The 25045-nt window shown below is 40.5% G+C and overlaps 1 protein-coding gene across 1 annotated transcript in view; it reads right to left on the bottom strand.

The window, feature by feature from the left end:
* The window catches only part of LOC148038308 (nuclear speckle RNA-binding protein A-like), an 86661-nt gene that overhangs the window by 28979 nt on the left and 32637 nt on the right, over positions 1-25045 (bottom strand). The window contains exon 5 of the mRNA XM_087670438.1: positions 3828-3909. Within this exon, the coding sequence (XP_087526564.1) occupies positions 3828-3909 (82 nt within the window). The remainder of the gene's footprint in view (positions 1-3827; positions 3910-25045) is intronic.

Genomic DNA, 25045 nt, shown 5'->3' with positions numbered 1-25045 from the left:
GGGTATGTGTCCCGAAAGATATAGAAATAAGGCGCCAGATACTCTTTGAGTGTCATGATACCCCTAGTGCGGGACATCCAGGAGTTAATAAGACTTATAGTCTTATTAAAAGGCAGTTCTATTGGCCTAGAATGAATAAGGACGTCCTTGACTATGTGGTCAAATGTAATGAATGCCAGGTTAATAAAGCTGAAAAATTAAAAATGGGAGGACTTCTCCATCCATTAGAAATTCCTTCGAGAAAATGGGAGAGTATCTCCATGGACTTTATTGTTGCTCTACCTAGAACACAGAGGGGGCACGACTCTGTGTGGGTAATTGTGGATAGGTTAACCAAAATGGCTAGGTTCATTCCAACTATGTTAAAACACCAGAATTGGCTAGATTGTTCGTAGAGAACATATACCGATTGTATGGCCTTCCAGCAAATATAGTTTCTGATCGGGATAGAAAATTTGATAGCCATTTTTGGCGTGCGGTATTTTGGAAATTGGATACTAAACTTAGCATGAGTACGGCGGATCACCCGCAAACAGATGGGCAAACTGAAAGGGTTAACCAAATTCTTGAAGATATGCTTAGGGCATATGTAAGTAAAAGGCAAACTAATTGGGAAGAGTATTTACCGATAGCAGAGTTTGCATATAACAGTGCCAAGCACTCTTCCATTGGATATAGTCCATTTATGTTAATGTATGGGTTTCAGCCCAAGACTCCTTTTGCAGTAGGACTGCATAAGGAAAAGGTTCAGGCAGCTAAAGATTTTTTGGAGGATATGAATAGTATGTTAAAATTTGCTCAAGAAAATATTAAAAAAGCTCAAAATCGAGCTAGAGCATATGCAGATCCTCACCGAAGAGACATCTCCTTTGAAGAATGAGAATTGGTCTATCTTAAGGTGCCTGAACAAACTAAAACTAAAACTATGAAAAAGGGACACTGTCCGAAGCTTTCACCAAGGTATTGTGGTCCTTTCATAATACTTAAAAGGGTGGGAGAATTGGCTTACAAGCTCCAACTACCTGCTGGTAGTAAAATACATCCAGTTTTTCATGTAAATAAATTAAGGAAAAAGCTGGGTGATTTGGATAATCTAATCTTAAATGATGATATTGAGGAGTTATTCTATGACCAATCTAATCCACATGAACCAGAAAAAATATTAAATGTTCGTAATAGGCGAACGAGGAATACTATTTATCAAGAATGTTTGGTTAAGTGGAAAGATTGTTCAGAAGAAAGCTCAACATGGGAGCGAGTAAGTACTTTAAAGAAAAGGTTTCTCGATTTACAATTAGACCTTCCAAGTATCATTTTCGAGGACGAAACCGATTCTTAAAGGGAAGGAAATGTGACATTAATGTGACATTAAAAGTGATATTTAATGTCACATTAAGGTCATAAATATGGAATGTGACATTAAAAGTGACATTTAATGTCACATTAAGGTAAATTTAGGGGAACATGCACGAGAATGACCGTTCGGATTCTTGGGCGCCCGAACGGGGTTAAGGGGAGCCTAGAGAGTAAGAGAGTCTAGGAATAGTAGGACTCCAGAAAGTTGACGGCTGGCAAAGGAATCCGAGTAGGAGGGCCAGCACAGATCTAGGCGTGGTTGGGAGGAGAAGAGACTCGTGCTGTTCATCGTTTTGGGTGGATCTGACTCTCCGTCATCTATCATTGTTCCACTCTCCTCATTGTGCTTATGGGATGATACAGAGCATCTCTTCTTCCTAGAGCATACATCATTTGTCATATCTTTCAACACTGCATGCATTCCATGTGTATACCATTTGTGAGAAGGGACCATGGCAAGTCCCTAATGCCTAGGGAGAAGTTTGATTGTTCGGTTGGTGGTGTGACCCAAAACACTAGACCAAAGGGTTGGTCTTTTCAATGCCAATGACTTTTCCTCTACTTCACCTCATCTACATTATCAAGAAGATGGAAAAGAAACAACTTGGACTTACAATTTAGATGAAACATTTTGATTTAGTGGGCATGTCTAGCAGCTCAAGCCAAAATTTTCACGTGGCCGTTGGTTGAGGTGCCTAGAGTGTAAATCAAAACAAAATTGGCTGCACCAATGCTAGGATCAATCTGTTTGGGAAACTAGTGCTTTGCACTTGGATGGCCATTGGTTGAGCCAAAACTAGCACATGCAAATTTGGCTAAAATCAAACAATGAACTTTTTCATGACTTTTTGGATCCAAATGCAACATCTAGGCTCTTGTAGGTATTCTAGAAATGGACTTTTCAGCTCCTAACTGCCAGAACTTGAGTTGATACATGGTTACTAAATAAGACACTTAGAAGTTGAGTTTGAAGATTTTGAATGCACAACTACAGTCTGCATTCCTAGGCCCAAAATTAGTTAGGACAAGGTTCAAGATGGTACGTGCCAATGTCTATCCAGTTGGTGCATTCTCTCTAAAACCCTCACTAAACGGTTTTGCAAATTCTGACCTAACAACTATGTTCAAGCTTGGGCACACTCTTTCTTTTTTTCTTCTTTCTTTTTTGAGGCCAGAGGGTGGGGGATATTTTGATTTAGCACTTGAACAGTTGGACACCTTTCAACAGAATCTCAACTTACATGCTTGGTCAAATAAGGCAAAATAGTCAATAAACCCAATAGACCTTTAACTCAGAAGCTCATCAACCTCTACTTTGCTTCTTGAGCAAATCAAAGAGGGATGATAGAGCCCAAATGCCGCCACCTAATGCACAAGCTTGGTCAAATAAGGCAAAATAGTCAATAAACCCAACAGACATTTAACTTAAAATCTCGAAAACCTCCACTTTGCTTCTTGACAAAAGCAAAGAGGGGTGACAGAGCCCAAATACCACTTAATGCAAGAGTACAAAGTCTGATAAAAGTTGGCAACAATCAATAGTTCAAAACAATGCAAAATCAATGCAAAACATGTGTGCCAATATAAGAGAGGGGGTTAGAGTCTCTTCAAACAACTGACTCACCCTCAATCAAGCTTGTATATTGCCCAAGATTTCCTCAACTTGTCCACATTAACCATGGGACAGCCAACAACAAAACCCAAAAAACAATGGGCTGATGTAATAATGGCCCTTTGTCATAATTTTAATGTCGCCTTGCCTACTAGTTAAGGGTGTTACTAGAATGAGATCTGTTGTGCTTTTAAGGTCACTTCAAACCACACAAGGAAACTCTAAAGTATGCAAAGAAAAATGAAAGATTTTGATAAACTTGAGGATCAATTTACTTTCCCTATTCCCCTTCACAACCATCTTAGCACCATGTACCTCCTTGGTTCAAAATTCTCTACATACAAGAAAGAGTACTCCTGTATTATTTTTACTTGATAGAAAATTCACCTATACAAAAAGATGAATATAAAAATCATATAATTTGTAAATCTTCAAAGTATGGATAGTTCCCTAAGGATGGATCAACATAGCTATCCTTTCCTACCACGTATTCAGCTGAACGCCGGTTCTATCAAACAACTTTATGATACCCCATGGTCCATGGATTAGGAAATATCCACCTCAAAGGTTCAAATTTTCTAAACATAGAGACTTACACCATCACATCCCCCATATGCTCTCAAAACTCAAGAGTCTCTTACAAGCAAAATTCCACATTCTTGAAACCCACCCAACAATGAGTTATCAATATGTTCTGAGAAACCAAGTGCTTAGAAACAATCTCTTATTATAGATAATATACATAGAAGTGTCATCTAAAATGAAACTTTCAACAATGGAAAAAAAAGCACACATCCTTGAATTGAACAAAATAAAGACCACAAAAATATAAATTCTTTCTCATATTCACGCAATGTACCTTGCAATGCCTCCAATGCTGTCATTGCACACCTTGCATCTGCAAAGTCAACGAAGCAAAGGACCAATGGTTCTCCTCCAGGCTGCATACACAAGTACCAAAAGACCTCTCTCTCTCTCTCTCTCTCTCTCTCTCTCTCTCTCTCTCTCTCTCTCACACACACACTCACAAGTATTCTCATTTTCCATCTTCATTTTCATTTTCATTGGTGTTCTGAGTCAAGACGACATGATCATATGTACTTGTTTCTTTATCTCATAGGACATTTTGGATGTTTGGAGGTGTAAATACATCTTTCTTTCTTTCTCCTCTCTCTCTCTCTCTCTCTCTCTCTCTCTCTCTCTCTCAGAGACAGGAAGAGAGAGTACATGCACCACAAGAGCTCTATAGAGTGAACAACACTATTGGAATGAAGCAAGGATGCCCTAGTGAAGATACACTAGGTTTAGAGAGAAAATACTAAGAGTGTACAAATATGACTAACACAGTGTGAACTTAGACGAGAATGAAAATGAAGAAGAAAGACTAAAGAATGAATGAATGATGAAGAAAAAGATACAACCGAGGAAGCTCAAGGAGCAGAGCTGTCCAACAACAATTTTTGAAGAAGAAAGCTGATGTGGAGGGCTGAAAACAGCACGGCAGCAGGCCGCATGACCAATTGCAGGCTGCAGCTGTCTCTCAGGATGCAACAATGAAAAGGCAGCAATGTACTACACAGCGAGCATATTTGACAGGTGGGGCAGAAGCTAATAACCAAAATGTAGCCCTAGATGTGTGCTGGAGATGAAAACACAGCACGGCAAGGGGAGGGGAACCAAGCGACTGAAGCAGCAGGTTTAGAAGAATCCCAGTAGCAGCCTACACATGAAATGCAGCTGCCAAAAGGACTGAACAGCTGGGCAGCACCACCAAGAGGCTTGGCAGTAGCAGCAACAGGTGAGGCAGCAGCTCCAATGGCAGGGCAGAAGCTCCAGCATCAGGGGTGGCAGCACCAGCAGCAAGGCATCTGATGAAGACATGAAAGGATGATGATGATCAAGAAGGTGAAGGAGAGCTTGCACAGAAAGTGTGGGCATGGGGGATGAAGGATGGCTGCGTCCTCTTACAGGAGATTTTGGCCGTTTGTCCAACTGTCACAAATGAGATGAATTTTTCGTGAATTGTTCTTTTTGGGGCTGTTTTTGTGCAGTTATATTAGGCCGAACTGCACAATAATTTTCTCTTAATTGAGGCCTTCAATTGTACTTGTTCAATATACCCTCTCAAGACCAACAGGGTGCTGGGGAAAGAGAAAGGCATCAAAAAAAGGGTGTCACGATGGACTGCCCAAGAACCTAATAGGATTGGAGAGACAATGTACATCTTCTCTCTTGGGTAGCCCAAGTGAATGGGTCTTATGTTTTCTTTTCCTTTTTTGCAAAGGCAAATTGGACAGTAGGATCCCCTCTAAAGAACAGCCATGTGGCAAGGGTGCTGAAGTAGAAGTATGAAGAGGTAAAGCGGTAAATGAGGCTAACTGCAGCATGGAGCTACTTGGCATTCTAGGTGAGCAATTGCTAAAGATGCTATACAATGCATGGGTTTTCATTTTGGAGAGATGCCTACAATCATAGATATACATTTGTTCCAAATACCCAATGTGACATTAAAAGTGATATTTAATGTCACATTAAGGTCATAAATATGGAATGTGACATTAAAAGTGACATTTAATGTCACATTAAGGTAAATCTAGGGGAACATGCACGAGAATGACCGTCCGGGCTCTTGGGCGCCCGAACGGGGTTAAGGGGAGCCTAGAGAGTAAGGGAGTCCAGGAATAGTAGGACTTCAGGAAGTTGACGGCTGGCAAAGGGATCGGGTTAGAGGGCCAACACTTATCTAGGCGTGGTTGGGAGGAGAAGGACACTCGTGCTTTTCATCGTTTTTGTGGATCTGTCTCTCCGTCATCTATCATTGGTATCAGAGCCTATGGTTCTATGTCTCAGATCGATAATCGTTCGTCAAACTGTCAGAAATTCGTCAGGTTGTCAGTCGCCAGTCAGGCCGTCAGTCTTTGTAACGTCGCGTGAGCACCAGACAACGGGCTGTGAAAGAAAGCTCAACATGGGAGCGAGTAAGTACTTTAAAGAAAATGTTTCCCGATTTACAGCTAGACCTTCCAAGTATCGTTTTCAAGGACAAAACCGATTCTTAAGGGGAAGGAAATGTGACATTAATGTGACATTAAATATCACTTTTAATGTCACATTTTTGGTGATGCCTTTTGGCCTCACTAATGCACCAGCTACCTTTATGAAGCTGATGAATAATGTTTTACGGCCCTATCTAGGACATTTTGTAGTAGTCTTCTTGGATGATATCTTGATCTTTAGTAAATCAAGAAAAGAACATTTGGAACACTTACAATTAGTATTCCAACTGTTAAGAACACATTCCCTTTATGCGAAGAAAACTAAATGTGAATTCTTTGCACAAGAGGTCAAATATTTAGGGCATATAATCTCGAAAGAGAGAATCAACATGGATCCAGAAAAAGTAAGGGCAATTATTGAATGGCCACCTCCAAGGAACCTGGAAGAGCTACAGATCTTCCTAGGTTTATCTGGATTTTATCGTAGATTCATTCGAGATTATGCCAAAATAGCTGTTCCAATGACAGACCAACTTAAAGGGAAAGGGAAAAGTTTTAATTGGGGAACAGACCAAAATGAAAGTTTTCAAAAACTTAAGGTAGCTATTGCTACAGCTCCAGTATTATTAATAGTGGATCCCAATAAACCATTTGTGGTTGAAGCTGATGCCAGTGATAAGGCAATAGGCGCGGTCTTATTACAAGAAGGTCGACCAGTTGCTTTTGAAAGCAAGAAATTAGATCGTGCAAAACAGAATTATTCTGTTTATGAGAGGGAGTTGTATACAATAGTACATGCAATGAAGAAATGGAGGCACTATTTATATGGTGCCAAACTTTTGATTTTATCGGATCATGAAAGCATTAAGTGGCTTAATGATCAACCAGATTTACACGGGCGTAAAGCCAGATGGGCCGAACTCCTCCAAGAGTTCGACTATGAGATCAGATATAGAAAAGGAAAGTATAATATAGTAGCTAATGCACTCAGCAGAATGCCCATCATTAATGAATTGAGTTTTACTCAGTTCACTTCCAACTTGCTTGAATCTTTAAAAGGGAAATGCCAGGTTGATCTGGCATATTCCAACATATGGGAAGCAATAAAAAATGGGGATCCAACTGAAAGTGCTTCTACTGAGGAAGGAATATCTGAGGATGTTCAACAAGGAAATGGAGCATCAGGGGTTGCTCAACCTGGATTCAAGTGGAAGAATTTTACCATTGATAATGGTTATTTACTCTACAAGGGTAGGGTATGTGTCCTGAAAGATATAGAAATAAGGCGCCAGATACTCTTTGAGTGTCATGATACCCCTAGTGCGGGACATCCAGGAGTTAATAAGACTTATAGTCTTATTAAAAGGCAGTTCTATTGGCCTAGAATGAATAAGGACGTCCTTGACTATGTGGTCAAATGTAATAAATGCCAGGTTAATAAAGCTGAAAAATTAAAAATGGGAGGACTTCTCCATCCATTAGAAATTCCTTCGGGAAAATGGGAGAGTATCTCCATGGACTTTATTGTTGCTTTACCTAGAACACAGAGGGGGCACGACTCTGTGTGGGTGATTGTGGATAGGTTAACCAAAATGGCTAGGTTCATTCCAACTTCAACTGATGTTAAAACACCAGAATTGGCTAGATTGTTCGTAGAGAACATATACCGATTGTAGTTTCTGATCGGGATAGAAAATTTGATAGCCATTTTTGGCGTGCGGTATTTCGGAAATTGGATACTAAACTTAGCATGAGTACGGCGGATCACCCGCAAACAGATGGGCAAACTGAAAGGGTTAACCAAATTCTTGAAGATATGCTTAGGGCATATGTAAGTAAAAGGCAAACTAATTGGGAAGAGTATTTACCGATAGCTGAGTTTGCATATAACAGTGCCAAGCACTCTTCCACTGGATATAGTCCATTTATGTTAATGTATGGGTTTCAGCCTAGAGCTCCTTTTGCAGTAGGACTGCATAAGGAAAAGGTTCAGGCAGCTAAAGATTTTTTGGAGGATATGAATAGTATGTTAAAATTTGCTCAAGAAAATATTAAAAAAGCTCAAAATCGAGCTAGAGCATATGCAGATCCTCACCGAAGAGACATCTCCTTTAAAGAAGGAGAATTGGTCTATCTTAAGGTGCCTGAACAAACCAAAACTATGAAAAAGGGACATTGTCCAAAGCTTTCACCAAGGTATTGTGGTCCTTTCATAATACTTAAAAGGGTGGGAGAATTGGCTTACAAGCTCCAACTACCTGCTGGTAGTAAAATACATCCAGTTTTTCATGTAAGTAAATTAAGGAAGAAGCTGGGTGATTTGGATAATCTAATCTTAAATGATGATATTGAGGAGTTATTCTATGACCAATCTAATCCACATGAACCAGAAAAAATATTAAATGTTCGTAATAGACGAACGAGGAATCCTATTTATCAAGAATGTTTGGTTAAGTGGAAAGATTGTTCAGAAGAAAGCTCAACATGGGAGCGAGTAAGTACTTTAAAGAAAAGGTTTCCCGATTTACAGTTAGACCTTCAAAGTATCGTTTTCGAGGACGAAACCGATTCTTAAGGGGAAGGAAATGTGACATTAATGTGACATTAAAAGTGATATTTAATGTCACATTAAGGTCATAAATATGGAATGTGACATTAAAAGTGACATTTAATGTCACATTAAGGTAAATCTAGGGGAACATGCACGAGAATGACCGTCCGGGCTCTTGGGCGCCCGAACGGGGTTAAGGGGAGCCTAGAGAGTAAGGGAGTCCAAGAATAGTAGGACTTCAGGAAGTTGACGGCTGGCAAAGGGATCGGGTTAGAGGGCCAGCACTTATCTAGGCGTGGTTGGGAGGAGAAGGACACTCGTGCTTTTCATCGTTTTTGTGGATCTGTCTCTCCGTCATCTATCACCCAACATATATATACAATGGAAATGCAAATGGGTAATCCATAAAGGGGCATACTCATGCCCAGTAAAGCAAACCCCTCTTAAACCGTGGATGTTGATGCCGATGGAGAAGGAGCTCATATTGACAACAGTGCCAAAAGTTTTATAAAGAAGTCAATAAAGTGAAGCACCTCAACTAGATGAACTTGTCAAAGCAGTCACCATGACAGCATCAAGAAATGCTTGGAGCTCAACCTTGGGAAGGGAAGCCTCTGTGCTGGTCAGGGAAGTACGACTCAACAAAGGGAAAACATGGAGCTGCAATATCTCCAACCCATTTAGGACTGGTGGATACTTGCAGTGTTGGTTGTTGACTAAAATACAAGCCCAACCTATAAGTACCAAAAGAAACCAGAACGTACGTACTAGTGCTTCATATTGAGATGCTTCGGTGCTAAGCTAATAAAGAATGAAAAGTTAAGCTCAGAGAGTAAAAATACAACAAAGATAAAGTACAAGAGTAAGTGTAATGGAAGAAGAAGAAAGGGAAGTCCTAACAATACATAGCCTAAAAACAAAGTAGCCTCTGGGGGGCCAACTCAATTAGTCTAAAGAGCTAAAGAGTAAGAGAAAGTGCTAGAATTAACCTAATAAATGTACTAGCCTAATTTACACTGGAGAACAAAAGAAGAATCTAGCCTAAGGGTAGAGCCACCATCATGCACATTCTTCAATATTTTGTCAGGGGAAACAGGGAGGGAGGAGAAGCTGCATGGACAAAAAACATCAACACATGTGGTCTCCAACCAGTCAACCAAGCCTTTAATTGTCATGTAAGGCACTGACTGAGGGGGCTGTTTGTAAGTCACATTACTAGCAGACTAGCCACTAGGTCATATGGGCACCAAAAGGAGCAAGAGCATGTGGTAGAGGACGACCCCCCTCCCGACAGCCCAAGGGAGAGTACCACCCATGGGTGTGCTCAATGTCTCATCATTATGGGGAGAAGGTCTCGGACAACAATCCTCATCCACATGACCTAAGTGCTGGCAGTGACTACAATATCTACTCCTTTTATGAATATTTCGCCTAGTTACTTTAGTATTTGTAAATATGTCTAAGGAAGGGGAATCAAACTTTTAGGACTTGCCCTCCATTCTTGAGAGTTCCTTCCAAGTCTAGATTTTCTCTTTGCAAAGGTGGAGAGCAAAGTCCCCTCTAGGGATAGGAATGAAAATAGGGGATTTTCCTTTGGGCTTGGTCATGCAGCCGAGCATCACCTAGTAGTTGAAATTCAGGCTCATAGAAGGTTAGCAATCAAGGCAACAAGATAATTTGCTGCGCAAAATAGCGTAACCTAATCGTCATCTGACTCAAGTAAGCTAGTGATAGTGAACCCCATGACTAATTTCCTATATTCAACCACCATAACTTTCAAATCATCCCCTTCTTTAATGGAGAACTCTTGGAGCTCATGATGTAGATTGATGTGGCAATTTCAATCTCCTACCACAGTCAATCAAATGAGTCCAACAATCAAATGCTAGAAAAGAGTCATGTAACTATGAGTGGAACTCAAGTAATTATCCATGTATTAACTCGACATTCATTGTGCCATTGCAAGCATTCCATTAACAGAGAAGATCAAGGTGGGCAATGTAGGCCATCTCATGGGCTACGCATTGATGCCTTTTAGGCTTTGATCCATGATTCGAGCTCTGTAAGCATTTAAACTACCATTTAATGCAATTGTTGCCCCTAGTGTCCTAGTAGACACTGTTTGTTTGACACTAGGATTAGGTTTTCCTATGATGATTAAACTGTTTAGGGTTTCATTTTACTATAAAAATACACTTTGTGCTTCATTAGTACACAAGTGTGGCATTATTCTTGAGCATTGTACTCTCTCTTATTCATTAATACATCACCTATCATTTTGCGATTGAGTTATTGTGCGTCGATTAATTCTCGCAATATCTTTCATTCTCTATCAATTAATTGTGCAATTACTTCACACTTGGGCCAATAGTGGTATCAAAGCCATTTCCCTTCATCACCATCACTTGCAACCATCGCCATTGAGAGCCACACTTCTGCCCGCTGCCCTACAAGCCATTGCCGCTGCATCGACTCAATTCTTGGTGACCACATCCCATGATATCATCTTCTCTGCCTGTCCATATCGATTGTTGCCCACAGCTTTGTTCTATAGCTGCTGCCATTCATTAGAAGAAGTTGCCCTGCATGCTAGTCGCATGCTGATGACTTCAGCCTACAAGCACTCTTGCAATCAGCCTCGACCCTGCCTGGCCTCCCCGCTTTGACTCCCACACTTGTCTTGACCCTTGTGCTAACACCCTAGTCACACAACCTGCCTTTCACTAACCTGTTGTTACCCCCCTACTATGACCTAACAACCAACGCACTACAATCCAAATGCCACCTTCAAACCTGCCGTGTGCCTACGCTAACCAGCCACCCTCATCACCACCTGGACCTGCTGACCATCACACTGTCTGGGATTAGCCACCCTGTCCACATTAACACACAACCTGCTATCTTTCTACCGATAGTCTCAACACATCACGCTTGTTTTAATATTACTTTCCTTTCATTAATCACTCCAACAAGTGGGGCCCTATTCACACATCTGCCTCTTTCGAAGCACAATTTGGGAAAAATTCAAGAAATTTTAATCAAGATCACCCAATTCAGCCTGGATTCCATCAAAAATTTTGGGGCTTCTCATTATTTCTCAAGAATTCTTCACTGAACTACAGGAATTTGCAACGGGCCATAATCAAATTTGGGGATTTTTACTGGACAACCTCAATTTCTCTCTAAATTTGCCTCCGGATTTGGAGCTTTTTTCACTCTTGTCCAAATTCATTTGAATTGTGGCCCAACTAATGCAACATCAAGTCCCATGTAGGTAAAATCGTCACAAAAATTCTTCAATTTCCAAGTCAAATTTGAGGCTTTTTGTCATGAGGACATGTATGTTTGAAACCTCACTTAACATGTTAAGTAAATATTGCACATGTGAGGTGTAACTGGGGTTAGAGTAAATTTATGAGCCCGGGACCTGAAGAAATCATGAGATGTCAAGGCAAAAGTTGCTATAAGTTATGCCACACAGGTACTTGGTGGTATCCGGTGCCAGTTGTTGGCCTAGGTCATTCATTTGGCCATAAGTGTCAGTTGGTGACACTAGAGAAGTGGCGTTTAATGGTACCTAATGCCAATGTGATGGTTAAAGATGGCGCAGAGACACTCGAGAATGGAAGTTGCCTAGCCAATTTAATTATTGGCTAGTCATATTATTTTTCAAGGTACTGAAATAATTATTAGATTAATTTTCAGTATTTAAAGATTGAAAATTAATATTTAATTATAGATAATGCTAGAAAAACCATTTGGGAAGGCTACCACTTGTCAAAAATGCCCATGCAAGACTGAAAGACGTCTTTAGAGACTGGAGAGAGGCATTTTTAGTGTATTCAGCTTGCAAGACAGAGGGAGGAGATGCTGCTACTCTGATTTGCAGCCATTGGAGGACCTTCTGAGGCAGCCAGAGGCAAAAAAAGACCAATCAACAGCAGGAGACAGCATCTACAGGCTGTTGAGGCAGGGCAGTAGCAGTAAATGACTAACTTTCTTCACTTCTTCACATCTACAAGCTGTTATGGCAGGGCAGTAGCTGCATTTGACTGATTTTCAGTCATTCTTCGCGACAAAACTCTGAATTTTCTCTCTCTATAGTTTTCTCTCTCATCTCCCAACCATTTCACAACCTTCCTCCAAGGATCTCAGCATTTCGACCCTTAGAGACTGAGAAATTACAAATTTCTTTGCTGTAAACCCTAATTTACAACAAAAATTAGGAGTTTAGCAGCAGCCTTGAGAAGCATGCCTAGAAGCTTCAAGACTTGGATTTTTTAGGGTTAAAGGTGAATTTCAACTAAATTCAGGTGGAGGACTAGCCAGCCATTGAATTTGGGCATTTCTATCGTCTATGAAGTGAAGGCCAATTAAGTGCCCGAATCAAGGGACAAAAAATATTGAAGACTTGTTGGTCACTTTGGACAACAAGGGGAGTTTGGATTGAGAAGGGGAATCGGGAGAATCCCATTGTAAATCAACTTTTTCTTCAATAAAGCTAAAGAAATACCAAAAGGCGCGCCAATTTTGGGGCCAATCAAGTGTGCATTGTCCAAGATCAATAAGTAAATTTGTATTTTCAGATTTGCATTAATTGTTTGCTGTTGTAATTAAGTTGTAATCAGGGATTTACCACCCATCCACAGAAGGAAGGCTAGTTATACTTTTCACCATTCAAGCTCAATTTTACCCAAATTTATCCAAAAATTTTGAGGCTTTTCTAAAATTCGACCAATTCCCTCAAAATTGAGGCTTAATTCAGCTTGAGGCGTAGCCTTTGGTATTAATTGGTAATAATTTCATCCAATTTCTTCCATTTTTCTTCAATCTTTAGGTAAATTTTGGGGTTTTGCCCAATTTCACATCTAAGGCACCCAAAATTTGGGGCTTTTGCCTCAAATCACTCTCTTTGGCCTTGACATGAACAAAATCACATTATTTGGCTATTTGTTCTGATTTTTCCATACTTTGACGAGAACTTCAATTATTGGGTGCATTTATTTGGTGAATCTTCTCAAATTCTGCTGTTGTTCACATAATCGAAGCATCCTCAACCAAGTATTTGACAAGGGACTTAAAGAGCCACCTATAGACGCTTTGCGCACAATCGTTCTACATAACGCTTGCATCCTCTGTCTTATAGCAACTGCTGGCATAGAGTTAGATAGATTTCTTAACTTATTGTAAAAACATAAAAAGGCAACTATAATAGTGCAAAGAGGTACTGGGGCCATGGGAAATTCAATTGATGGGAGGAAAAAACTTCTTATTGTATTTTTACTTTTAATGTGATATGTTCTTTTTGGCAGTGCATGAAGTGCTAGTCTTAAATGGAGTTTTTCCATCAAATAAAATTTTCCCTTTAGGCATTAACTTTTCCAAAAAGTAGTTTTTAAAAAACCAATCCTCTTGTACCCCTTAAGCAAAATGACCAAATGGTTTTGAACCTTCATATTTGAAGCCTTTAAACTTTGATTTCAACATATTGCTAGCAACCGCCTTATTCATGTAATATTTTATCTCACAATATTTTTATCTCTCCTCAGCAAGAAAATAGCAAGAGAAAAATAGTATTGTTGAATTATTTAACTCCATTGAAGTAGCCAACAACTCTTCTATTAGTGCTTCGATATTATTCACGGATTTATATTTCTCTCTTCAATTGATTATTAGCATATTATTTATTTTCACTCATGTCTAGCAATAATAATGATTTTGTTAGGCATGTTTGACACCAGTAACAAGCTCGTTAGTACCAAGTATCCTATGTGGGCATACATGATACAACATGTTCTTGTCACAAAGAATTTATGAAATATTGTGAATGGCACCAAGCAAAGGCCAGCTTCTGAAATGTTGGCACTACCTCCGATGTCCACGTCAAGAGGTGGCTCTCATAATGTCAAGTCGTCTTCTCTTCCACATCACCTCCCACTCAACCTATTGTATATAGATGATTTACTTATCACCGGCTCTTATTCTACTATCATAGCAAAAATTAAGGCCCATCTTTGCTCTACTTTTGAGATGACAGACCTTGGTTTGTTGTTTTATTTTTTGGGGATGGAGGTAATACAATCTACAGCTAGTATTTATATATCATAGCAAAAGTAAGCTCTTCAATTAGTGAACCAATATTGCACAAATCAGACATGGCCTATGGCCACACCTCTTGATTCCACTGTCCACCTTTCTAAGGATACCCTGGGTTAGCCCTTCGATGAGCACACCTATACTTTTGTGGTAGGGAAGCTTCTTTGGTTGATACACACTAGGTCAAATTTAGCTTACTCAATTAGTTTGCTTAGTCCGTATTTCGATGCACCTAGGATGTCACATTGAATTGCATGTCTTTGTATTTTGAGATACTTACCATGTACCTATTCTTAGGGCCTAACTTATGGAATTGGTTTATGCTTACAAGGGTACACTAACTTTGACTTGATAGAAGATCCTAACACCCAACGTTCCCATGGGTCTACCTCTTTACCTACACCCATCTCTTGGGCTAGCCATAATCAAGAGTGAATGATGGCTTTCATGACCAAGGCTGAGTATGGAACTCTTTTGATGGTTAGCACGACACTTCAATTTCTATGTGACTCTCCCACCGTTGTCTACTGTGATAATCAAAGTGTCATTGCCCTTACAAGCAATCCGATTATTACGGACATGGCATGCGGGAATCCACTTCCTCTTCACCAAAGAGCAGGTTGAGCTAAGCATCATCTGCCTCGAGTTTATGCCTTCATCCAACAACTTAGCAAATATATTGACTAAGGTAGTAAATCGACCAGTGTTACAATATATTCTATCCAAGATCAACTTGGGTACACCCTCCTCTACTTCTTCAGATTGATGAGGAGAGAGTGATTCTCTCTAGCTTTCCCTTCCAATTCAAAGGGAGCAGCTTTTTTCTCTTCGATGTGACAAGATATTATTTACAATTTTTTTTCAGATATTTTTTGTATACGGTACTTTATATCTTCATCCGCATTATCAAGATGATATGATTATAAAGAGTGCTTCGGAGAGTGAATAATTTTCCTACGAGGGCATTGTCCAAGTGATACCATTGCATAGCATTTTGCATGAGCATAATCACACCTACATTATCTCTTGCATAACTCCAATACATTCGTTTTTTTTCTCTAAATATACATCTGTGTATATTTATCCCTTTTCGGTCTTTCTAAGCAATTGACTCTAGATCCACCATATTCGCAGCATTGCACATGGCAGTCTCTCTCGCCTACTTAGCTTTGCTTCTCCACATACTCACCATATTTGCTTCATACATCACTAGCCTCTTTCTTTGTCATCAATATCCAATAGTGGTAGGGAGGAACACCCGAGCGTTTGCAAGATGAAAGTTTGTTATTATCATGAAGACATGTATTTTTGAAACCTCACCTAACATGTGGATTAATTTTTAATCACATGATTAAGTAAATGATGCACATGTGAGGTGCAACTGGGGTTAAAGTAAATGTACAAGCACGGGACCCGAAGAAATCGCAGGATGTCAAAGGCAAAAGTTGCTATAAGTTATGCCTCATAGATACTTGGCGGTATCCAGTGCCAGTTGTTGGCCTAGGTCATCCATTTGGACATAAGTGTCAGTTGGTGACACTAGAGAAGTGGCGTTTAATGGTACCTAACGCCAATCTGATGGTCAAAGATGGTGCAGAGATACTCGGGAATGAAAGTTGCCTAGCTAATTTAATTATTAGCCAGTCACATTATTTTTCTAGACACCGAAATAATTATTAGATAAATTTTCAAATTATGAAAAATGCTGGAAAAACCATTTGGGAAGGCTGCCACTTGTGAAAAATGCCTAATGCAAGACTGAAAAACGTCTTTAGAGACTAGAGAGAGGCATTTCTATAAATTCAGCCTACAAGAGAGAGGGAGGAGAGGCTGCTAATCTGATTTGCAGCCAATGGAGGACCTTCTGAGGCAACCAGGGCAAAAGAAGACCAATCAATAGCAGAAGACAACATCTACAAGCTGTTGAGGCAGGGCAGTAGTAATAAATGACTGATTTTCTTCAATTCTTTGCATCTGCATGCTGTTGTGGAAGGGCAACAGCTGCACTTGACTGATTTTCAATCATTCTTCATGACAAAACTCTGAATTTTCTCTCTCTACAGGTTCCCCTCTCATCTCCCAGCCATTTCACAACCTTGCTCCGAATATCTCGGCATTCGGACCCTTGGAGGCTAAGAAATTGCAAATTTCTCTATTGTAAATCCTAATTTACAGCAGAAATTAGGGTTTAGCAGCAACCTTAGGAAGTGTGCCAGAAATTGGAAGCTCTAAGACTTGGATTCAACAAGGCTGAAGGTGAATTTCAGCTGAATTCAGGTGAAGGACTAGCCATCCATTGAATTTGGGGCATTTCCATCGTCTATGAAGTGGGTAAAGGCCAATTGAGTGCCTGAATCAAGGGGCAAAATAGATTGAAGACTTGCTGGTCACTTTGGACAACAAGGGGAGTTGAAATACCAAAAGGGATTTCCATTGTAAGTCAACTTTTTCTTCAATAAAGCTAAAGAAATACCGAAAGGGGCGCCAATTTTGGGGCCAATCGGGTGTGCATTGTCCAAGATTAGTAGGTAAATTTGTATTTTCAGATTTGCATTTATTGTTTGTTGCTGTAATTAAGTTGTAATCAGGGATTTACCACCCTATCCGGGGAGGAAGGCTGGTTTCATGGTTCCATTGCCGGAATATCACTCAATCCCTTGATTTGGTGGGCCCAAGGCACCTAATTGTAAGCCAAAGCTTTGTGCTAGTGCTGATTTTTACTCTCAACTGAGAAATTACAGCAATATGTCTTCATACAGTGAGATGGACTCAAGCAGTGATGATGCCTCTCAATATGAATATTCACATGGGAATGAAGGAAATGCAATGCCTGACCTTAGACAAGGCTCAGGCCATGGACAGCAAGCTGAAAATGTTCTATTGGGCAAGATGCATGGCTCAAGACTGATGCCCAATAAAGTGAAGAGGAATTTGATGACTAGTTCAAGAATCGGATGAGGACAGTAGCAAATCTCTTTGCTGAATTGGCAAAGGATCCTCAATTTACCCGATTTTTGAATGCTCCAAAGAAGGACAGTGAAGGCAAGAAGAAGAAGACGTCCTCTACATCTTCGGGACTTCAAGATGCACCGAAGAGAATGCCAAACCCTTCATTTGAAGCTCCCAAAGATGCCAATGAAATAAAACAATTGGTACCTACGAGCCAAGGAATGCAAATACAAGGCCATCACGGAAGTGCCAATCCAATGGATCTTGGACAGCCAGGTGTGCATGCTATGATGGGGCAGCCATGATATTTTGGTGGAAGCATGATTTTTTATGCTATGGTTGGACAAGGATCGCATACGAGAATGTATGGCACAAATCCCTATGGTATGTAGTAACCAATGCATGGAGTGCAAGGCCCAATGTATTCGGGTATGGCTAGAAATATGCAAAACCCTATGTATGGCAGCATTGGCTTGATGCCTGGGTCACAAAGTAGCATGTTTGGTATTGCATCTACACCCCCGAATGCTTATGGGGCTCAAGGAATGAATGTTGGTCATGCAAATACTCCATTTCACGTTGGTTTTGATGTGAATTCAGCAAATGCACCCTTTTTGCAGTATCCAGTGTATGACAACTTGACAACCAAAGGGGCAGCAAAAGACTATGATGAGGGTGGAAAAGGAGTGAAGTTTGAGTCCTTCAGCGATGTACAAGATAGGCTAAAAGCTTTGACTTTCATTCAGCAATTTGATGCAACCTATTCAAGGAGGAACTTCACGAAGTCCTCAAAGATTCGAAAGCCAACCACTTTCGTGAAAGGGAATGCATTACAATGGTTATCCACTCTTTGGATGCAAGGTAGAGCACCGTCAGTGTGGATACAATTAAAGCAAATATTTGCATCGAATTGGTTGACAAGTACCTTTGAGGTGGACATCATGACAGCTTGGAATAAGTTGGATGCTAAGGAATGTAAAAATTTGGAGCAATATAATAAGAAGTTTTGGGATGCATTGTTGCCTACTACTTCTTATCACCCCGTACCCCTTCATGAGCAAGTGGAAAAATATATTTGTGGTCTGCCCAAAGAAATTAGGGATTTTTGTATTAAATCCACCGTGTCTAGCATGTCTTAGCTTATAGAGACTACTGCTACAGCCGATGCTTTGCTGCGTGGGAAGGATTTGAGCTTCCTAGAGAATGGGGATAATCCGAATAAAAAGTTGTTTAAGATTGAGAAAAGGAGCAGATCTAAATATCAGCCTGAAAACATTGGCATAACGTAGGGAATTGATGTCTGCAAATAAATGTTTTATTTGTGAACAGGAGGGTCACATTGCAAGGGAATTGATGTCTGCAAATAAATGTTTTATTTGTGAACAGGAGGGTCACATTGCAAGGGACTGTCCCAATAGACAGCAAGCTAGAAAATCAGAAAATCAAGGAGATTCTAAAGGAGAGAAGCCTAAAACATCAGTGGGATTGGTGCCCGATGTTATTAGTGATCACCCCAATGATGATGCTACTGAGTTGTGCAGAGGCATGGGGAAAAATTAGGAATCAACATGCATTGATTTTCTTTGATAATGTTGCACGAGCCAACTTCATCTCTGTTGACATAGCCGCCCATCTAGGCATCAAAAAGGATGAGATGGGACCCATGGGGGAAGTTGGAATGGCATGTAAAGGCCATGCAGAGCCTGTCACACCACTCATTGGAAAGCTTCGATTGCACATACAAGGATATGTGGACAGTGAAGAGTTCTTCATTGCTCCACTTGAGGGTTGTGATGTATTGCTTGGTATGCTGTGGTGTCATTGTATGTATGCAGTGATTGATTCTTGTGTAAAAAAGATCACTATTCAGCATAAGGAAAAGGTACTCACACTTCATGTAAAGTTGAAAGGTGAATCTATCCATGTTGTATTTGCAACTACCATTTCTTAAGTAATGAAAAAGCATCTTTCAGCATACTTGGTTTTTACTAAGGATAAAGATGATAGTAAGAATGTTGGAAACATGTCTAAGTTAGAGAAGGATCGCATATCATTTTTGAAAATGTATGCTGATTGCTTCTCTCAGTCACTTCGAGGGTAGCTAGCGCCTGAAAGGCCAGAAGATCATGGCATAGATCTTATCCTTGGAAGTAGCCAACCTAATAAGCCACCCTACAGAGACAGTGAAGTCCAGCAGGAGGAGATTATGACTTAGGTAAATGAGTTGTTAGAATAAGGGTTGATTCAGCCCCAACTCATCTCCTTTTTGTTCTCTAATGCTTTTGGTACAAAAAAAGGATGGTTCATGGCGTATGTGCATTGATTATCGTGCTTTGAACAAGATCACAATAAAGAATCGCTTTCCGATTCCTCGGATCGATGATGTTATGGATAGATTGCAAGGGGCAACCATACTTAGCCGTATAGATTTGAAAAGTGGGTATCATCAGATATGCATTAGACCAGAAGATGTGCCTAAGACAGCTTTTAGAACATCTGTTGGATTGTATGAGTTTCTTGCTATGCCTTTTGCTCCTGCCACTTTTAATCGGATAATGAATCGTATCTTCAGGCCACATAGAGGATTCGTGGGAACTTTCTTTGATGACATGATTGTCTATTCAAAGAACGAGGCAAGGCATAGAAAACACTTGGATATGGTGTTCAAAGAATTGCGTGACCATAGGCTAGTTATCAATGACAGCTCATCTCCCAACCATTTGACAACCTTGCTCCGAAGATCTCAGCATTCGGACCCTTGGAGGCTAAGAAATTGCAAATTTCTCTGCTATAAACCCTAATTTACAGCAGAAATTAGGGTTTGGCAACAGCCTTGGCAAGCGTGCCAGAAATTGGAAGCTCCAAGACTTGGATTCAACAAGGCTGAAGGTGAATTTCAGCTGAATTTAGGTGGAGGACTAGCCAGCCATTGAATTTGGGGCATTTCCATCGTCTATGAAGTGGATGAAGGCCAATCGAGTGCTTGAATCAAGGGGCAAAATAGATTGAAGACTTGCTGGTCACTTTGGAGTCTGGACAACAAGGAGAGTTGAAATACCAAAAGGGATTCCCATTGTAAGTCAACTTTTTCTTCAATAAAGCTAAAGAAATACCGAAAGGGGCGCCAATTTTGGGGCCAATCGGGTGTGCATTGTCCAAGATCAGTAGGTAAATTTATATTTTCAGATTTGCATTTATTGTTTGTTGCTGTAATTAAATTGTAATCAAGGATTTACCACCCTATCCGAGAAGGAAGGCTGGTTTCAGACTTCAGTTATAATGCTTATCTTGCGCACTTAACCTCCCTCATACAAGCCTTTCTATTTTGTGAAAGCCTTTGGATCCAGCTACTAGTCTCCCACCATTGTTTACTCGATCACCACCTCCCCTTTTTGAAACAATCATTATCAAACCCAAAAGAAAACAACAACAAACAAACAAACAAAAAATTTCACTATGGCTTCATCCGCCTTTGTAGGACTTGGTAGGCCACTAGGCAACCAACATGCACCCTTTGTCCAATGCCCTAGCCTCTTTGGGTAACCACTTGGACTCCCTCGGTAAGATAACCATCGCTCCTATAGTCTTGGTAGGCCACTAGGTAACCATTGTGCACCCTTTATCTAATGCCTAGCTGCTTTGGGGTGGGACATTTAGGGTAAAAACACAAAAGAACAAAAAAACATTTCTGTTGGCCTTCCATTCTAGCTCAGTTTTTGGACCTAAAGGGGATGTTGAGCTAAAATAAGCATTACATGCTAAATTAGCCACTTAAACATCCCCAAAATGCTTAATTAATGAAAATCCTAAAATGGTGTACAGTTTCAGATTTTTAAAACGATGTGCAGTACAAGGTCCTAAAACTTTATATAAATAGGCATGCTACCCTCCATTCAATCTAATCTCGTTTTTGCAAGTTTCAAACTATCTCACTTCACTACCCACACCCCATTCGGAGAAGACGTCTCAATTGAAGCTGCACGTTGTTGTCTACATCCATTAAGTATCTATTTCCAGCATTCATCGTGCATTTTGTACCACCGATTGCTACTATCCAACCCTAACGTCTATAGCAAATCTCTCTCCTCCTGCAGCTAGCTGCCACGTGGTAGCTAACTACTGTGTTTGCCACTGCTGGCTGCCACCTTGCTCTATAGGCGACTCCAGAACAGCATGTGTTTTGTACAATTAGCTGCCATACAAGCTGCCATGTCATCACTTGCATCTGGGTTTCCTAATTTCCCTCTCCTTTGCATGTGCGACACTGATCCGGTATTACACATTGCTGCGTTCGCTGTTGTCCAACATCACGAGGCTGCCTTTGGAATCCGTCAGGAATATGACACGCTCTCCCACTCAGCACCTCTGCCTCAGTCCTCAAGACACGAGAGTTCGAGGCACAGTTTTCATTGTTACACGGTTTGTCTGCTACATGAGCATTGTATATTCAGTATTCAGTCATTCATTCAGATTTTCCCTATATTCATTGTCTTTGAGTTACCCTAACCCTAACTATGTCATTTTCGATTTATGCTTTGTCGTACGCTTTCATTCATGTTTCTGCATTAGGGTATTTCTTCACACCCCCGTCTCCTAGACCCATTGACACATGGCTATCAAGGGTTTAACCAAACGAGTAGCATAAGCCTCAAAGAATTCATTGGTGAGGCTATCTCTACTAGGACTATTATCCATAGACAAATGCAATAAGACATCCATAACCTCATCTTCATGAATATCACCATCCAAGGCAATGTGGATGTCAATCAAAACCTAATTCCTAACCTCAATTGATTCTCAGCATGGTACATTGGTACAGGATGAAAGGCTAAAAGTAAACATTGGATTCTGCATCGGTCTAAATAAAACCACCCACCTATACTCCCTTATGTGGGGAAAGCCATATAGTTATCATCATTAACAAGATCCAAGATGTATCCCAATGTGCAATGTGGATAAAGATAATTGTATGAGACAACCAGCAATTCAAGAAACAAAGCATTCCAGTGAATGCTTCCCAATCTCATTCAGCCCACTTGAGGGCAACGACCCAAGCAGGAAAGGACTTGCTTACAGTCCTAATCGAATTTGTTACCGAAGACTGTTGGGCTAAAAATGCATTTACTTTACTTAAACAACCCCAAAACTTGATTAATTAATAAAGAAACCTAGTTTATTTAAAAGAAACACGATCCTAGAGAGTTTCTGTGTCCCATAAGCACAAACCCACTTGGGAGGGCCCAAACTTTCTATAAATAAGTATGTTGCTCTCCATTTAGCCCTCAATCTCGTTTTTGCAAGATTCAGGTGTTTTCAGTTTGCTGCCCACACCCCTTTCGCAAAGGACATTGCAATCTCAGCTGTCCCTTGCTGTCATCTACAATCTAGCGCCTATTTCCAGCCTTCCACCCACAATTCGCAGCTGCTTACAGCAAAGCGACTGTTGCTAATCACTCTCCATTTAGAAAATAATCTTGTTTTTGCAGATTTCAGGTATTTCAGCTTGCTGCCCACACCCGGTATGCGGAGGACATCACGGTCCAAGCTGGCCATTGCTGTCTATAACAGTTTGGTGCCTATTTCCAGCCTACCACGCACTGTTCGGATTTGATTTCAGCATACTGACTGTTGCTGCTGATTTTTCCTGCGTTTTTAGTCTTTCTCCTACAGCCTGCGTTTTAGTCTTTCTCTCTCCTGCAATCTACGTTTTTAGTCTTTCTCTCTCCTCACTGCCATCTGCATCAGATCCAACTTCTCACTGCTGCGTTTGCTGGTGTTCGACATCTGGAGGCTGCCTTGTTGCGATTCAAGATCCATTCATAGTATGACACACTCTCTAGCTCATTACCCTTGCCCTGATCCTTGAGATACACGAGTTTGAGGTTCAGTATTCATTCACTGCATAGTGTGTTTGTTACATGAGCATTGTATATTCAGTAATTATATCACTTCAGTTATTTTCTATGTTCATTGTCTTTGAGTTACCCTAACCCTAACTGTGTTCTTTTATCAGTCTGTGCTTTGTCGTACGATTGTTATTTGTGTTTCCGTGTCAGAGCATTTCTTTACATGGTATCAGAGCCTGGTATTCTCTGAGAAATCTAGACCTTTGATCTTAAAGCTCTCCGCAAGAAGCAAGAACAATAGTAGGTTCAAATGACTTCGAACACATCAACTCCAATTCAGTCTCCAAAACAACCTATGCCAAGAACCGAGTGAGAGTGGGCAGAACAACTTGCTCCACAAAGTTCCGATATGGTGGAAGACACTTCTGATAACACGAAAGAAAGGCTATACAAGCTTTCCACTAAAGAATATCGTGTGATCATGGACTTAGACGAAAGAAGATTGAGGAGCTCGATCGAAGGATTGCCCTTTAGAAGAAGCTACTCAATGAATGTATGCATGAATTTCTCTCTTCAGATGTTGCGCATAAATCTGATGATATTGTAGGGCCGTTGAGACCTCCCTCAATGATGGGCCCTCCTGTTGGAGAAAAACATCCATAGTATGTTCCATTCTTTCATCCTCTTCCATCCACTCCGGTGCAAGGTACTTTAGATTTGTCTTTTATTCCTTCGTCTTTTACCTCTTTTGCTTTGCAATTTAATGGTAGAAATCATGAGGAAGATAGAGTGCAATCAGTTGACTATGGAAAAGGTTCACTTGAGGACCTTGAACCCACACTTAATGCTAAACCTATTAAATTTTCAATTTTCAAAAAAACAAAAAAAAAACAATCCATAGCTGATTCCATCCGCCTTTGTAGGGCTTGGTAGGCCACTGAGCAGCCGACGTGCACCCCTTATTCGATGCCTTGTCCTCTCTGGGGTAATCACTTGGGCTCCCTTGGTAAGATAATCATCACCTTTGTAGTCTTAGTAAGCCACTGAGCAACCGACGCGCATCCTTTGTCCGATGCTCTGGCTGCTTTGAGGTGGGACGCCTTGGGGTAAAAGATATTTCTCATGGCACCATTGTTGGGCTTGAGAGGGGGTGTTGAGCTAAAAATGCATTAGCTTTACTTAAACCGCCCTAAAACTTGATTAATTAATTAAAAAACCTAGTTTATTTAAAGAAAATGCGATCCTAGAGAGTTCTTGTGTTCCATAAGCACAAACCCACTTGGAAGGGCCCAAACTTTCTATAAACAAGTATATTGTCCTCCATTCAGCCCTTAATCTCATTTTTGCAAGTTTCAAGTGACTGCCCACATCACTTTGCAATCTCAACTGTCCCTTGCTGTCATCTACAGTCTAGCGCCTATTTCCAGCCTTCCACCCACAATTTGCAACTATTTATAGCAGAGCGATTGTTGCTGATCACTCTCCATGTAGAAAATAATCTCATTTTGGCAGATTTCAAGTATTTCAGCTTGTTGCCCACACCCCAAATGCACAGGACATTGTGGTCCAAGCTGGCCATTGCTCTCTACAACAGTCTAGTGCCTTTCCAACCAACCACACATTGTTCGGATCTGATTTC

Source organism: Lygodium microphyllum, chromosome 3 (assembly GCF_053477565.2).
Source record: "Lygodium microphyllum isolate KBCC chromosome 3, Lygodium_microphyllum_v1.1.10, whole genome shotgun sequence".
In the NCBI taxonomy this organism is placed as follows: Eukaryota; Viridiplantae; Streptophyta; class Polypodiopsida; order Schizaeales; family Lygodiaceae; genus Lygodium; species Lygodium microphyllum.
Note: the sequence above shows the minus strand (reverse complement) of the source record. Positions and strands in the feature narration are given on the sequence as shown.